General features: G+C 50.4%; 1 protein-coding gene and 1 long non-coding RNA gene across 14 annotated transcripts in view; one reads left to right on the top strand and one right to left on the bottom strand.

Annotated features, from left to right (window-relative positions):
- The window catches only part of LOC143901042 (uncharacterized), a 258,202-nt gene that overhangs the window by 78,962 nt on the left and 161,851 nt on the right, over nucleotides 1-17,389 (top strand). Inside the window, exon 1 of one of the 11 annotated variants that reach the window (XR_013257952.1) lies at nucleotides 3,011-3,024. The exons of the other annotated variants lie outside the window; for them this stretch is intronic. This is a non-coding gene — a long non-coding RNA (uncharacterized LOC143901042). Of the gene's footprint in view, nucleotides 1-3,010; nucleotides 3,025-17,389 lie in introns of those variants that run through there. 11 annotated transcript variants of the gene reach the window in all.
- Nucleotides 1-17,389, bottom strand: part of Dati (zinc finger protein datilografo) — an 83,231-nt gene that overhangs the window by 64,008 nt on the left and 1,834 nt on the right. For all 3 annotated transcript variants that reach the window (XM_077412937.1, XM_077412934.1, XM_077412936.1), the window contains exon 2: nucleotides 15,668-15,778. In XM_077412937.1, the coding sequence (XP_077269063.1) occupies nucleotides 15,668-15,778 (111 nt within the window). The remainder of the gene's footprint in view (nucleotides 1-15,667; nucleotides 15,779-17,389) is intronic.

The following is a 17,389-nucleotide window of genomic DNA, read 5'->3' as shown; positions in this document are numbered from 1 at the left end:
TCATGCGTGCACGCATTCACGCATGCACACGTCGATCCGCGCATGCGTTCGCAATGTGCACGCGCGCGTGCTTTACACTCCGCACGCGTATAAATATATATACACGCCGCGCGTACAACCGACGTCGACGCTCGTGATCGCGGAGTCGCCGTGCTCCATCGTCCCCCTGTACACGTCTTTCCCGTCGCCCTCCCGCCTCCCGCTTCCTCCATCGCCCTCGTTGCCGGGCCCTCGTGCACTTACAAACGTTTGCATACAAATATACCAGGTATCTCGATGGGTGGTATGCTGATTAGGGAATCCACGCGCAAATTCTTCCATTATTTATGGATCCTCATTTTTAGGACGGTGGCGTTACGCCTCGCCGCGCCCGCGCCGGCCCGGCCGGCCTGGCGTAATTTAACATTTCTCCGCGGCTGGGATATTTTAGTTTTAATCGCTGTACATCGATTTGCGGGCGGGCAACGGTCGATGCTGCCGGCGATGCGACGCGACGCGCCGCCAACGCGGATTCGATCGCGCCGCTTGTGGTCGTTGCGACTTACCGCGCAAAGAAACGGAAGAGCGCGCGAAGCCGCGCGCACGTAATGACCGAATCATCGCTCGTTCTTTACGCGATCTCTATCGTTCCTTCCCCGATTCGCGAAAGTCCGCGATATCGATCCGCCCCGCGGACGGTCGCGTGAGAGCTATCGGGATCGAGCTTCTTTTCGCGATCGTCCTCGCATTCTCCGGTCTTTCGCTCTTTCTCCTTTCCTCGTCTTTGTCCTACTATTCGTCTCTCTTGCCCTTCGTATCGCCATGAGAACGTCGTCGATAATGAACGACCGACATCGTATGTACCACGTGAGGAACGCCGAGAGCGTCCACGCGCGTTCGCTCCGCACGCGGGATTTCCAACGGCGTTCGATATTTCCGCATTCTGCGGAATTACGAACGAGGACGCTCTCTCGGCCGTGTATACGTATTGTAGAATGCGACTGCATTCTTATGCCGCAATTGTTTCGGCTTCGCCCAACTGTCCGCAAGTCGAATGCAACGAGTTACATCACGGTCGCGCGCGTACGTCATCCCGGTCCCGCGATATTCCGATCCGCGTCGATGGGGCTATTTTCCGCCTGCGTAGGTATCCTTAATAAACCGCTTCTCATTTGTATATTAATAACGAGCAATTAAATAGGCGATTCACATATAGCGAGGGTATATATAATGAAAATAAGAGTTATACAAGATTGCGGCGAACATTAAGTATACATTTTAGAATACATTTCAGTTTTTTCTTCCGGTGCGAGAAAGAGGAGAGGAGGTCACGCTGATAAGTGCCAGGGGACCGATCCGACGGCGTGCGTAACGGCGCGCAAAGTTCGCGCGGTTAATTCTCGCGCCGCGCGCGAGTCGTCGCCGTCGTCGTCGACTTGTCGTACACTTTCGGTACGGTAAGAAAAAGGGCAAATAATACCGGATTTAAGAACCGGCTGCATCCGTGCAAGACCGTGTCAGATTACGCGCCGGTTCTCCATCCTCCTCTCTGGGGGCCCCTACCCGGTCTGGTCCCTCCTTCCCTGCTGACTCTGCCGTTGTCTCCCGTTCCTGAGATCGCGCTGCGCTCCGCGCGCGCGGAGCGACGAGAACCGCAGTGACGCCCGGCTGCACGGTAGTAAACGAGCCGCGATATAAATGGACTTCGATATTAATTAAGCCGACGCGCGACGTTCGGCTGACGCGCGACGCGACGTTACAAATCGGTACGCGCGGCACGGCGCGGCGAGTCGGTTCCGTTTTTAATTCGCGGTGATCGAAGCCGCGTCGCAAGCGTGCCGGTAGCTGTTCTTTCGCATTCATACGACGATAATGCAATTTCGCAGTACTCCGTTTCGATCACGCTCCGTTTCGCTTCCCCGTCTTTTCCTTCCTCTCCTTCTCGCGGGCGTGTTGCCGTCGCAAGATGGCCAGCGACGAAATCCTACTTTCACGCTCGCAGACATGTCATGCTCTCGAGAGAGGCTGCGGAGGCCTGGTGCATGGGGTCCTCGCCGCCGCCAACGTCACACGGACGTATCGGCTGGCCCCGCTTGTGGCAGTAACCTTGCGTTCTTGCGTCACGTCATTTTTTATTATCGTATCAAACGTATGCTAACGGTCGGCGTGACGCAACGCGACGCGACGCGACGCGGAGACATGACGGGGCGGGCGGGCGGCGGGCGAACGCGGTGATCGTGGTCGCGTCTGTGGGCAAGGTAAGACAATATGAGCAGGCTTGTCGGTGGTCAGTACCGCCGGTACAGTCCATGGAAAATCATTCCTCCTTGCTCTCTTTCCGACTCTTTGTTTTCGTTTCCTGCGCGCCTACTCCCGGGCAGCATGCACGAGCCCGGCATGCCAGGCTCGAGAAACGGGGCTTTCAGAGAGCTACCAGAGCGACAGCTGGAGCTCGGACCGATAAGTCGCCCGTCCGATAAGTCGTAGAATATCGTAACGATGATCATAAAATGAAAGGGGTATGTGTCCACGGGGCACGGGGGAGATCGCGAATCGATCGGCCGCGGCGAGTAGTGAAACGACGACGTCGCAGAGCAGGAAAATTATCTCGAGCGTAATTAACGTCAAGCCGGGGACGTTTAGAGGCGGTGTAATAAATTGGCGCTCTCGTTGACTCTCGCGCGGAAATGCAAATATCGAAAATATCGTTCGCGCGAAACGACGTCGCCGCCGCCGCGCCGCCGGTGTTGGCACGCCGACCACGATTGCGTTTGCGAGCCGGTCGATCAGGCGACGTGGCATTAACGTCTCGATATCCGCGCAACCTTGACCGAGTACGCGACCGATTGCTGAATCCTCGACACCTGGAGACGACCCTGACGCGCCCGCGCCGGTGAGAAATTGCGCGCGTTCGACCAACTGCTATCTTATCATCGAATCATCCGCGAACCGAGAATTTTCTTAAGAATAACATGTCGCGACGGATTATCTTCGACGATTTTAAGCAGCAGCAGCAGCAGCAGCAGCAGCAGAGAATCTGACTTTGTAAGAAACCGTGCGTTAATACTTCACCATTTCGCGACATTTTTTTTTTTTCTAAGACGGTCTTGCGGTCGCGGTCTTGCTCCGCTGCGAGTCGCTGATGAAAGAAAGCCGGCGAACTGTCTTTGATAATCTCTAATTTATTTTAATGACGCCGAAGCGTGACTCGGGGGAGAGAAAGAGAGACGAATCGGAACGAGACGGAGACTCGGCGAGACTTCGGGAGAATGCCGAACGCCTCCGACGCCGCTACGTTGTCGGAGGTCAGGTTCACCAGCCGCGCGATGCGCTCGATCTCTTTCTTCGCTCGTCGTTTTCGATGCGCAGATGGAGCTCGAAAGATCAACGCGATTAGAGCTGCGATAATCTTTTCTTTGTCAAGTTACGTAAGACGTGAGAAACAGTGTTGGAAAACGATTCTAAGTAACGTGCGATAAAATTGCAAAGCGTATACGAGTTGAAAAGTTTGATTCTTAAAAACCAATCGAAAATGAGATCAACGTATAAAAATGGCACAGTTATCTTTATTAGCATAATGCATAATATTGAAGACAATATTTATTTCCAAGCAAATACCTGATTTTTTATGTATCTTATATAATGCATAATGTCTACCGGAGTACGCGCTAAACGGAGTTATTTAACATTAATTGATCTTTGATAGGCATAGCTTTGATCGTAAAGCATGAATGAGAGTAGCGATTAAATATTGATACGATTTCGGTTCGGAGTGACGGCCAAGGTGCGAAATATCGCGACGCCATGTGGCGAAGGTCGCGTAACGACGCGTTCTTGCGAAGGTCTCGCGCAAAGCGGGATCAACGTTCCCAGGACGTAAGAGGATAGTCAAAAGTAACACCGAGTCAAATCGCGTGGAATCCGAAGGCCCCGAGAGTGCCGTGCTGCACATCGTGGCTCACGGTCGAGCCGTCCGCAAGCGGCGCGGCGGCGCGGCGGCGGCGGCGGCGGCGGCGGCGGCGCGCCTGGCAGAGAGAGAACGCAGGATGCTGGCCGCTGCATCTTGCATATATGTATGTTTTATGTCAGCGTGCATTCTGCATTCGCGCCGTTGCCACATCCTCCTCGAGTTCTTTCTCTCTCTCTCTTTCTCTCTGGTTCTTTCCCCGCCAGCCTCTCATTCCGCCCTCCCTTTCTCCGCGACGTGTACCGCGCGTCTTTTCTTCTCATTAAATCCCGTCCCCCTCGTCTCCCGCCTTTCGTCTTTTCTATCTTTTCTTCGGTTCCACCCGCGCTTCGCGAATCGCGCGGCGGCGACGGTGTCAACGAACTCGGAAAAGCGAATGCTCGTACCGAAAAAGGGGAACCCAAGGGGAAAAGCGCGTTACAATATAGCGTCGGAATGCTTAATAGATCGCTTGTCGAGATAAATAACCGCTCGAGCTATACCGAACGAAACATTAAGCAGCGTTGAGTACAAGCTCCGATTGTTGCCCGCCGTTGATCAACCGCAACGATGTAACAAGATGACTGGCTATCGCGGGCCGATGATTTTTCCTCCGCTCGTAGAGCGCCAGAGCTCGTTATCCGAACAAAACAAAGCTTAACTCGCTCATCGTGAGTTTTTTTTCTCAACCCGCAGGTAACTCAAATTTCTCCCCTCGTCGGAACCTCCCGGCGAAATTCCCACGAGAAACGCGCGGGGAAGGGTTGGCTTTTTGCCAGCGAAATAATTTTTTTTTGCGCGTACGCGCGATCCGCGATCAGCACGCGTAACATTTTCTTTCATTTATCTCTCTCCTTCGCCCCAAGCAGTCTTTACGTCTTTTATTATCTTAAAGAAAGTTTCAGAGGTTTACTTTTATTCTCAGTTTCGAAAGAGTTTATTATGTTTTCTTCTTATTTTATAATAAGTGTTCTCGTAGAGTTTATTAGCATACGTGTAATTTCTATCTTCGACTCTCTTTCTTTTTCTCTCCGATTCTCTTATTCTCTTTTCCTTCCACAAACTCTCCACGCCTCTCACTCTCGACTCTCATTTCCTTCTACACGCAAGCGATCTCGTCGTCTACGGTGCCGCCTGCCGCGCTGGCTTGAGAGAGTCGTGAAAAATACTGATACATAGTATTACGCGGAACTTATGCAGCCGAGCCGTGTACACGAAACCGCGTTCGGGATAAGTTTCTTGCCGATTGGCAAGTGACGGAGCGTCACGGGAGGTCGATCAGAGTCCGTCTCGACGTTGGAGTAGGTCGAGACGCGCCTCGTACCTCCCTCCCCGCATGATCGGTATACCCCGAAAAACAGACACGGTCAACGTCGATCCGCGATCGTGATCTTGATTTGCACTCGCGGTTCGCATTTAGCGTTAAATGTGATTGTCTGGTTATGAGTTTTATTTATTATATCACGAAAATCATATTCCAACGTTGCCGCGTTGAGAAAGATGGAGATATATGGCACTATATGCATAGAATATGAACGAAGCAAAATGTACCGAATCGACGTTTTAAGTTCGCGAAAAGCTTTTATAGATTTGTTCACATAAGTATTTGGAATAATTTCGTTAGGGGACATATTTAGGAAAACGTTCGAGAGAAGGATCGAACGGAGTGCCGGCAGATCGAGTATCTTCTTTGTTCGGAAAGGGAAGAGCATCCGCGGGAATATAAAGTGCAAGTTTTTCGCGAAGCGTGTAGTGTAAGGCTTTCACGAACGGTAAACGCGGAGATCTTTCTTCTCGAGTATCTCGGCGTCGCGTCATTCAGTGGGCAGTGTCGTTCGCGCTCGAAGGAGCGCGTCGTCCTCGTTCCGGAATGTGTGACCGCGGTACGCGATCCTGAGGAAGGACATGTTTGACGTGGGGCCTGTCTTAAGGCTAAAGCGGCCGGTTTCGTGAATGCGTATGACGAAGGAGCGCGTGGACAGCGAAGACGTCGCCCTGGCTGGTTCCGCTTGCGGTACCGGAACTACCGACAAGTTAGCCATGTTAGCCGGTACAATGGAGCAAATCCGGAAATGAAACGAGGTGCCAGGACATTCGCTTGCTGTCCAGTCGCTCCCCTCTTCCCCCCTCGCGCGGTGATACCAGGTTTACACGTAGTCAATGGAGGGACCGGTCAAGTACCAGTTTATTTGTTTACCTTTTCCATCACTTTTTTTCGAAGAAGGTGAGCAAGTAACTTGACTCGCATTCCTATTGACTTCGTGTATTTATGGGTTTCCATATTGCCTCTTACCTCTCGTGCGCGAGTCTTTACAGTAGGTGGATCACAGTTAAATCGCAGTGGTAGGAGCTAGGTAAAAAGATCACAAAATATGGCACACTGTTGCCCGAGTTCATCGTTCGGCACTTCGCGGCGCGGCTGGTCGCTCTGGTGGGGGCGGCGGATCCGGTGGAGGAGGGTGACGAAGAAGAAGAAGACTGTACGAAGTTAGGGGAAGGGAGTCGAGAAAATGGGGAGAGAACGAGGAAGGAGCGTTTGGAGAACTGACGGAATTGAAATTACGTAGAAGCGGGAAAGGAAGGAACGGAGAACGAGACGAGACGAGACGAGACGAGAGGATCTACCCAGCGCACTGTCAGCTGTCAACCGCGCACACGTTGTCAATAGTCTTCTTTCACAAGCGTTATTGCTATTCAGTCTGAGACGAGACAGATCGACAGTTCGACACCCTCGAGGCTCTTTCGCGGTCCCCCCCCGAAAGTCCCCACACGTTGGCCCCTCGAAGATGGTGTGAACGCGGTACGGTTTCCTCATGAAATTTTTTCTATAATAATGAGCGGTAGCTGTTTCTCTTCTTTCGATCTTTTCTCTCAAGAATCCACTGTCTTCTGTCGATCGGTCTCACTGGCTAATTCCTGCGTTCTCTCGGTCCCAATAATCTACCACTCGTTGCTTCTTTTTTTTTAAACGCCCAGATTGGTTCCTGTTTCCTTTACTGGGTTAACAGTGCGTGGGAGAGGAAAGGGAGATGATGAAGCGAGAAACGTCACTGGTACTCGTGGTCGGTACTGTCGTGGTCTTCGTGGTGGAGATGGTCGTCGTCGTCGTCGTCGTCGTCGCAGTCGTTGTCGTCGGCGTCGGCGTCGTCGTCGTCGTCGTCTTCGTCGCACTCTCGCCTTCTCGTATGTATGTGTGACGCGGTGCGCGCGTGGTGTCGCGTGAAGTTGATCGTGCGTGCGCACCTTGTGCTTCGTTAAAGAGTCTTTTCCGTATAAAATGCTGGGGCGCCGGCGAGAATCGGTTTGGCCGTCGCCGCGTAGGCTTCATGCCGGCGTCCTCGTCGCGGATTGGCCGCACATCATACGGTGGGGAGCACTGGCGCGAAGGTCCGAAGGTAGAGTACTCGCCTCGAGAAGCCACCAGAGCGGATCCAGGAGAGTATGAGAGTGGGGTAGCGCCTGCTGCTATTGCCGGCAACGCACGCTCTATCTACAGGGGGTTTCAGGGACGGCTAGGGTTGCATAGATCTACAACGATGACGCCAAGTTTAAATCAAGGATCGCGCTCCAAGTCGTTCGAAAGTCGGGCAGGTTTTCACAGAATTTAAAGACAGTGATTTCGCAAGTAGACAAATCTCGTTGCACGATCATAATGGTCTATATATGTGTTAATCCACTTGACTCTATGCGAGCTTGATCAAATAGCAAATAGCCATCGAAACGACTCATGTCGGTGAAGAGCGTTTCATTGGTTTTGGGAGCGACATAGAACGCCTAGTTCGGACCGCCAAAAATAGTGATTGGCACGGAGGGAGTTCCTAATTTGGAAGTAGTATGCGATCGACCAATGGTCTTCCGTTAAATTTGGGACCGTGCTCTAGTGGGGACGTAGGCGCATAGTAACGTGACGACATAAATTCTAGTGGGGATAAAGGCCCGTGGAAGATACGGTCGGACCCGTGGAACGAACTCGCCGAGTGGATCTTCCTCCTGCGTCCATCGGCGGGACAAGAACACGATTAAAACGAGAGAGGAATAGACAGAGAGATAGAGCGAGAGAGAAAGAAAGAAAGCGCGGAGAGAGTCGGAGTCTCTATCCGACAGTGCCCATCTTTCTCTTTTTCTCTCTGTCTCTCATAGTTTCTCCGCAGCTTCTTCCGTCTTCGTCTCGCGTTAGTTTTGCACATGTCGTTGTCTCTTCGTCGAGCTCTCTTTCTCTCTCATTTCATCTATTGCCGTCTACCTTTCGGACTTCTCACTCTCTCCCCCCGCTCTCGCGCTCGGGAAGAGCCAGGCTATTCACCCACGCATGCACGAGATGACGATGACGATGATGCCGGGAACGCTGGCTGCTGCAACATGCAGGCTCCGAACGGTCGTTGCTTTTCCGTTTATCCGCGCGGCGTTATAGTTATACCTCGAGTGCAAAAATGCACGATAAATTTCACGCGCGGAGAGAGAAGTGTGTCTTAATCCATTTACAGCATACCGGCGCGCCTTTCTTAATTAGCAATTATTGCAGCCACTCGATTTTCGTCCGCATCATGAAAATGTATCTCAATATACGAGTTGCTCACGCCGATATCTTTAAGATGCCTTTCAGGGACTTTCGACAAAGACACCCTCTCTTTCGCGGAAATCGCGATTCTTTTTTTTTCTTAACTGACCGAGTTAATTTCGTGGCCGCGAGACGATCGGTTCCCCTCTTTCTAATTGTCTGACCTCCATTTTTAATCTCGAAGGATAAAGAAACAACTACTTCTCCGTCGTATCTTTAGCGGATTTTTTTTTCTCGCGGTGTGCAACGCGCGAGTGACATTGGTGAACCGCCGTTGTTGTCGGCGTCGTCGTTGCCGTCGTTGAACGGCCTCGCTGACACAGATTCCGAATCGGCTATTTTTTCCTCCAGCCCGCTCGTGCTTTTTTATCTCCGCTCCTTGGTGCGTGCGCGCCTTTTTCTTCTCCGCGCCTCCCTCTTCGCGGAGATCGTTCGTTCGCTCGCTTTCCTTTCCTCTCCCCACGCGCCCATCTTCTTCTCTCTTTCGCGTCCTCCTCTCCCTCGCATTCTCAGCCAGATCTTGACCTACGACTACGTTTGGGCCAACATCTTTCGGTAGTCGACCCGTTCGAGCAAATGGCAATCTTTTCAAGACAGTTAATTTACAATGTCATATTAATAATGAATTTATATTTTATTCTGTTTCCTTTATATAAAAGTTTAAAAAATGCCACTTTATTTTTCAAGATTAATTGCATTAATTCCTGTTATTTTAGTTCCGCCTTAGTCATAACGTACCAATGCCGATTATAATAATTTCGCAATTGTTTTATTTGTTCAATGATTTTTAAATCGGTTTTTTTTCTGTAGCATAATTCTATTACAAATTATTTCAAGGAACTCTTCGAAAGAGATATATCTATCTAAAAACTCTAAAAGCACCAAGTTCACGCGCGTGTCTAGAAAATCGCGAAAACCGCGGTCATTTTAGCTGCGTTGCATTTCAACGATCAGCTCCGAGTGCACGCAAAATGCACAGATATATCTGTCTCGCCATCGCCGCGGAGGAAACTCGGAGAAGTAATTCTCCTCTCGCTTTCTCGCGCGTCTTTCTCCCTCTATCCTTCTCGCTCTTTTTCTCCTTTCTTCCCGCGCTCTCGCAGCCAGATCCTGACCTACGACTACGCTTTCGTGCGAACGCGCGAATTTCGCCCGAAAGTCGACGCGGCCGAAGGAGCGGATTCGCGGACCTCCGAGGTCACGGAGCGACAGTGGGGATCCGAGGCCGTGGGTCCACGAGGGGGGCCGCGACGTGAAGAGTGAAGAAAGAAGGCAGACGAGAGGGAGATCGAAGTAGATGGTGGAGGTGGACGTAGAACTGAGGGGGACGAGGAGAACGTCCAGGAGGATCCGGTGGCGGAGGAGGACTAAGCGACATGGCTCACGGCGGGATACAGGAGGCGTGAAGGGGGAGGGGAGAGAGAAAGAGAGAGAGAGAGAGAGAGAGAGAGAGAGAGAGAGAGAGAGAGAGAGAGAGAGAGAGAGAGAGAGAGAGAGAGAGAGAGAGAGAGAGAGAGAGAGGGCTCGATGAGGAAGAAAACGGACGAAGAAGTAGAAGAGGAAGAAGAAGAAGAAGAGGACGAAGAAGAAGAGGATGAAGAAGAAGAAGGGGGCTGATCCAGCGGCAATATACACACGGAGCGGCGCAGACCGCGGCAAAACTCTGCAGTTTTGCTCTGTTCGATTTTGCAAACTTATATTTAGAAGGGCAACGATCTTTTGCCGCGCTCGCGGCGGCCCCAGCGAGAAAGAGAGGAGAAGAGAGGCGAAGAGAGGTTCTCGGATACGCGCGCGGTCTCTCTCTCTCTCTTTCTTTCTCTCGCGGGACGGACCCCGAGATTTCTCGACCGCGAGAGAGCCACGAAATGGCAACTCTCGCTACCATTGCGTTTGTGCCCCGCTTTTTCTGCCAGTTATAGCCGTGTCTCTTTTCGTCCTCTCCCCACGCTCCTCTCTGTCACGGATTATTTTTCTTTGTCTCGGTAGCATCGTTATTATCTTACGTCAGCGATCTCGATCCTTTCGGTTCGACGGGTTCGAAATACCGTTGCCGAGTACAACGTCGCTCCGCAGACGCGCTAAGAAACCATTTAGACGCTCATATAACACTCATCGCAAAATATTCGCGATACGAAATCTATGAGATTGTTGTGAAATTTGAAATTAGCCCACGGATCGAACGCGAATTTATTTGCGAGTCGCGAATTTCCTTCGCTACGCCGCATTATTTCACATGGACGAATTTATAGATGGGCGATGCACGCTCGTGACGTATATTGAGTAATATCGCCCCGTGCACCAAGGCCGAAAACAGTGCGGTCCCTACGTTGCCCTATAATCGTGCATGCATTATGGGAAACTTTGAGGTCAGTCACCTCGGCGAAGTGTGTGTGTTTCGTCGTCGCCTTTACTCGCTCGCGGCGGGTTTCGCGCGGGCTCGCATGCCCCGCTCGATAACGAATTCGCTGGTTCGTCGCGCGAATACGTGCCGCTAATTGACATAATTGCCCGCAACAAATATTCGCGTGGGCCACCGGAAAAGTTTCGCCCGTCTATTATCGGAGAACCGATGTTTTGCGACGCTCACCCTTCTGTTTTCTTGTCTTCTTCGCCATGTAATGTATGTAATCATTACGGAAATACCACGACTGTTGTTGATATATGCATACGTCATTAAAAAGGAGTTCGCGCTTCTGGAATAGCCTCGAGCCTGTGTATTTCTGTCCTGAGCGCGATAATCGCGCAACACGTGTCTTCCCGTCGTTCTACTCCGTATATTATCGCAAATTCTCGCGAAAGTCGGACGATAATCGGCGACGAAATTCGTCGTTCGATTCCCCGCGAACCTCCGGCGAACATACCACGACGGGATATTTCCGCGATATACGCGCTGAAACGTAATATAAGCGTCGGGTACGCATGGCGTGCGCGGGCGGATTTCGCTCTGTCTCGTGGAACAAGGTTTTCTCTATCTCTTTCTCCCGGCCGCCCCTGCCCTGCGAGTGCAATCTTATCGTGGAGCAGCGCGCTGCACTCTCGCCGCGGCAGCAGAGGAGCGCGGAGTCAACGAACGATAAAAAAAAGCACGAAGAATAAACTCCGTTCCGCGTACCCCTCCCCGTTCCGCGCGCGCACTCTTCCTTCTCTCGCACGAGGAGAGCTCTACTCTTTTGCCATCCGCGTGTTGCAACCTCTCGGGCGTGTGTGGGCGCGAATGCGGCTTTCTTCCATCCTCTCTTTCCCTTCCTTCCCCTCTCCGCTTCTTTGACGCCCCTCTCCCCTTTTTTCTTTCTCTTTCTCTCTCTTTCCCTACTGCGCGTTCTCCCCGCGCTCTTCGCCGCCCCCGCGGCTCAGTCGCCACGCCGCTCCTCTTCCCTCTTTTTCTCGTGGTTTGTTTGGGGTAGGTCACGGCGAAGCCGCATACGAAAGACGGGGGAATGGGGAGAAAAGTGAGAAAGGAAAGAACCGTGTGCACGTCGGCGCCGGGGGCCCGGGTCCGTCGCGACGCGCGGCATCTTCCACCTTCCTCTGCCGTAAACGACTCTTTGTACCGATCACGTAGTTTTGACATGTCATTTGCGAACGGTAGTCGTGCTTTGATGCAGCCCGCTAGCGAAATGCATCCATACGGTTTCGATTACTCGTGGAAACAGAATGGAAAGTCATTAAGGGCTGCGTATCATCATTTCAATGTGAAAATTCCGAGTCTTTTGTGAGCACTTCTACCGTCAGTATTATCGCTCTGGTATTTTTCACAAATTCTTTTTTACTAATTACGCTAGTAGGTGCATTTTGATATCTCTTTTTTCGCGCTATTTTCTTTCTGACTTTACATTTTATTTAGTTACATTCGCGAAATGATGTCTCGAAGTTACTTATTTCTGTCACTTATAGACGACGCTTTCGTGAGAAACGTTTTTGTTTTCTCCGAGAAAATTAGATTTCTGAAACAAATCTCCATCGCCATTATCACCCGCTGTTCTTCCACAGATTCACCGACTTTTACGAGCGATCGAACGCATTCGATTAGGCCGATTTCGAAGAGGTCGCGGATGCGCGCGCGTTATTGTTGCCGATCATGCGATCCGAAAATCATAGAAAATTACTGAAAAGCCAAGATACTCCGTGACGATTCGCTCGGGACCGAACGAAAAGGGATAAAACGAGGGAGGGGAGGGCACCCCTCGTCTTGAGACGTCGTAATTCTGTCTTTGCCGTAACGGCTATCCGGCACGGAACTTGACCTCCCTTCCTTCCCCTCCCGTCATCCGCCCTTTCGGTTTTCTTCCTCGACTCGAAACAGAACAACCTCACTCCACCTCCCTCTGCCTTTCCCCGGTAACCAAAAGGGTTACTCGCTGAGAGAGGAAGAACGGTGAAACAATGACACGCGCGCGAGAACCGTTATTTAAATAGTACACGGGAGCCTTCCGGGCATGAGAAGGAAAAAAAGGCTTGCGCTTCTCCGAGGGACGCAACGTGAGAAAGATTGGGATCCTTGGGATTTGCATGCCGGAGCGAGATGTATCCACGCCGCCAAATAGATAATATGCGCTTCTTTTCGTTTTTTGCTATCGTGGCAAGAGAAGCGAGAAGAACGTAGTCATTATTTGATCGTTTTGCATCGTGTCGCGCTCGATTATTAAATCATATACTTCGCGACTATCGTCACGCTTCGTGCGCCTGCATTTTATTAATTTTCTTCGTTATATCTTAAAATAATTAGAAATCTGTCGATCCTGCAGCGATCGAAAGTGAGTTTATTAAATTTCTATCGTTAGTCTTTCTCGTTTCCCATTTAATTATTTAACCAAAAGTTTATAGATATTCTCAAAATGTTTTAGCTTCCATGCAGCGCAAAGCTCGATATAAAAACGTTTGTTACACCGAGGTTCTTATGCATATTGAGATAACGATAATACGTCACAATAATTTACATTCGTTGGAAAGCAACTCCATCTCTTTTGGTATTCCTTTCTTCTGATTTTTCTTTTTTCATTTTCCCATTCTCCCCTTTCTTCCTTCTTTCCTTACGGTTCTGGTTTCTCCTGGCAGCTGTTAGCTCAATCCGAAATCGTAGTTCCGGATCGATCAGGGGTGGATCGTGGTCTGGATGCAACTTGGCAATGATCGTTGCGCCGTACGAACCGGTTTAACGCGCGTTGAAAGAGCGAATTGGGGAGAAGCGCGGGCAAAAAATTCATTTGAATCAGCCGACCCGGGTCGAGCAGAGGCGTCGAAATAATTGGATTTTAATTTTCGAGGTAGCGCGAGGTAGAACAAAAAAACGCGGGTGCACCCCCGGTCCTGAGAACGGTTCTCCGCGAATGTTTATGTAATATCGTGGCGCACTCGTCTCGTCCTCTCTACTCCGCGGAACCCTTCATCTTTCTCACGAGCTCACAATAAATCCTCAAGTGCCCCGAAATTTTTTTTTATCAGGACGGCGTCATTGTCAGAGACAACAGCTGATCGCACACGCGTGTGTTATTCTTATCAATTCTTAATTAAACAATCCAGTTGAATTAAATTTGATTGAAGATTCGAAGAATATAGATTTTAATTAAAGCACACATAGCTTCTTGAGATTTTTCCGTGAGGCTGTGTTATCCTATTGTATTATAATTGATATAATATAACTATATGCGCAACGATCTTTTTTTATAATTTTATAATATTAATTTAACATTAAGTAAAATTCGCGTAACAGATTAATGAACAGATTAATGAACCTCAAGCTTTAAGAGTTAAGAATCAAGTCCGGCCTATCGAGAGGGTACTCATATCAGTCCCCGTCGCTTGGACATAATGAAAGGACGATGGCTCGCTTCGACGGCTCGGTCCGCGAACGGTGCGTGGGGACGGCACAAAGGAGGCGAATGTTTTAATTAAATCTCGGGGAAACGTGGAAACTTCGCCATCGCTCGGCGTTTTTGCGATTTTCCGAAAGTTTCGCTTCGCGCGCGCGGCGCGGGACGGCTTTTAAGGTGGCGATGGAAGAAAAGGAAGGACGAGGTGGAACACGGCGCGGCGGGAGAACGAGGTGCCCGAGCAACCCCCTTTTGCATCCCCCCATCGCCTCCCGCCACCTCCTTCCGTTACCTTTTCCGCCGTCACTCCGACCGCCGCCTCTATCGCCGCTAAAATAAAAGAAGCCGCAAAAACAAAAGAGCGCTGCGGCTACTTAACGAAACAAATTGTTGTTTCGTCCTGGGGGTTGAGAATTTTAAAGTTTCCAGCAGGAAGGGGAGAGTATCCCGCCTTTTTACCGCGCCGTACTCTCCTTTCCGGGATCTCACGCTCCGTTCATCAGTCGACAGTTTAACGTAATTCATGGCTCGTTAGTGCCGCTTTCTTTTCCCGTACTTTCGTGCTTGCAACGTTGTTGGCGCAAAGTCGCGCAAGGGAGCCCCGACATGCATCTCGCGTCGACGATCGTGCAAGCTGATCGGATACATCAACGCGATTGATATCAGTCGACCGAAAAATTGCCGCTTACCGATCGATGTACTTTCTCGCCGCGTGCGTGACACAAGCGCTAAACGTTACTGTACGGCGAGACGCACATTTCGCCGCATACCACGCGTCATCCGTTAAATCTCTAGTGTGATGTAACGACGCGCTCGTTAGTATAATACGAGCGCAAGCGAGAACGAGGATCGTTCGAACCGCCGCTGGCGGTCAGTTACGAGTAAGTAAGACTATTACACAATGTACAGGAACAAGGCGACACATTCAGCCGACGAGGTACAAAACGAACGGCGATACATATACGATACACATACGACACATGCCAGCGGGTAAAGAGACAAAATAATAAGATAACATCCAAATCAAAATAACGAACAGAATAAGTGAGCAAAGCGATCGAGATGCAAACGAGACGTTCCAGGGGAGTTCGCGCGGAAGCGAAATCATATAATCGGGCAGAATATAGCGAACTGAATGGCGTTGCATGTCGATAAACGAAAGAAAAATAATGTCAATGAGCGAAACGAGACGCAGCGCGTCTGCGACGTGCAGGATCGACAAGTTAAATGAAATGTAAAAGAAAAAAAACGACAGCGACACAGAACCTCGGCTGTCGGTGAGAGAAAGCGAGGAACTTAAGGTAGGGACACGCGCATAGGCAAGGAGAGCGTTAATAAAAGGGATTTTGTGAACGGGCTGAGTGTTCAACTCACTCGCTGCAGGGTGGACCAGCATTCCTCGAGGGTGCGTTCGCTGATGTTGCCCATTCCTCCGCCACCGCCGGCACTTACTGCACCTCCAAGCCCCGCCGCAGAGGCACGAGACTATCAGGCAAGATAGGATAGCTTATGTTAGTCCCTGATCCTCGTCGTCCTTTTGGCGCTACTAACCTTCTCTACTACAAAGCTCTTTTTCGTCGGACGGTAGTCCGCGAGTGCTACTTCGAATATAAAAACAAACGCGTTCTGTCGTGGCAATGACAAGCCGAGAACGGCGTGACGGAATGAGTATTTCTATCTCGTGTGGGCACGCAGAAGGTATAGTTACGGAGTCGCTCGATCGAGGCCGATAAGGTGTAAATTAATATCGGTACTTGCGATAATAATCATTTGATAATGCAAAACGAGATTCCTACGAAAGTGTATCATATCGCGAAACGTTTCCATGCTAAGAGATTTTCTCGGTTCTGTCGGTTCTTCCTGTAAGCGATATATTTATAGTCTCTCTAATTACAAATTGCCGATGCTCAGACTTGCTAACGCGATCTCAAAGTTCCGCTATCTGTCGGGAGATACGATGTGATTTTTTGCTTCTCTCTCTCTCTCTCTCTCTCTCTCTTTCTCTCTTTCTCTCACTCACTCACTCACTCACACGCACTCTCACGCTCTTCTTTCTCTCTTTTCCTCATCGTATTGAGACTCCGCGGCCCATGCCGTCGCAGAAACACGGCGCGATATTTTCTTGGTAACATCTTCCCGGCGTACCGTATGACGTATGCGTATGGTATTATCTGTGTTGCGCGGGTCAAGAACCCCGGGAGACGACGTATCTGCATCTCTCAGCATTGGTGTGCGTGGGCCGCGTTCGCATTTGCGGACCGCACTGCTACTTTGACGTGTGCGTGCTTTCTCGGTCTCATTCTCTCTCTCTCTCTCACTCTCCCTCCCTCTCTCTTTCTCTCTCTCTCTCACTCACTCAGTCGCTCACTCTCTCTGTCATTCACTCTCACTCACCCGCAAACTCTCTCTCCCTCTCTCTCCCACGATCGTGTAAGTTAGTACGATGTAGTAAGTCAACGTACCCTATTGGTGTGCATGTGTGCGTGTACGTGCGTCTGTGTATTTGTGCGAACCGTGGTCAGCGTATCTGAGTACAGTCACGTAATCAAACCGACGAAATTGTTGATGACATGTGACTCTGTAACGCTAAGATGACGCTAAATTAACGTAAAAACTATTGCGTACGAATTCAGCTGGTTTTCCACACAAACGTTGTTCGCGAGCAGCGCGTTACATAGGCGATAAGTTAGAAGTGGCATTTGGTATGTCGTTGAGCGAGAATTTGCATTAGTAACGCACGTTCTAACTTGGCGCCTCATTTTTGTGCGAGACGACAAACTTTCGCGAAGCGTTGAAACCGCGCTATTTACACGAACGCCAACATGTAGGAGAGACCTTGATATCTCGCAATACTTAGGGCCCGTCGACGCTGCCGGACGACAGCGTCGTTGAATAAATATTTTTCCCCGCGCGGAGAGAAACCTCGCTCGAAAGTATTGTCCGGCGTCTGTCGGCCTACGAGTGAATGACCCTATTTATCGGTGCGTTATGTATTTTTATCGCGGTCGCCTCGCCCTAGTTATTTATCGCTGCTCTCTTCGCAGTGGATACGGAGAGTCGCGGGACACCCGTCCGTTTCTCTCGCGAAGCGCGCGA

Source organism: Temnothorax americanus, unplaced genomic scaffold (assembly GCF_048541705.1).
Source record: "Temnothorax americanus isolate GAGA-0224 unplaced genomic scaffold, ASM4854170v1 Scaffold31, whole genome shotgun sequence".
Classification (NCBI taxonomy): Eukaryota; Metazoa; Arthropoda; class Insecta; order Hymenoptera; family Formicidae; genus Temnothorax; species Temnothorax americanus.
The sequence above is the reverse complement of the archived record's forward strand: the minus strand, read 5'-3'. Positions and strand labels throughout refer to the sequence as shown.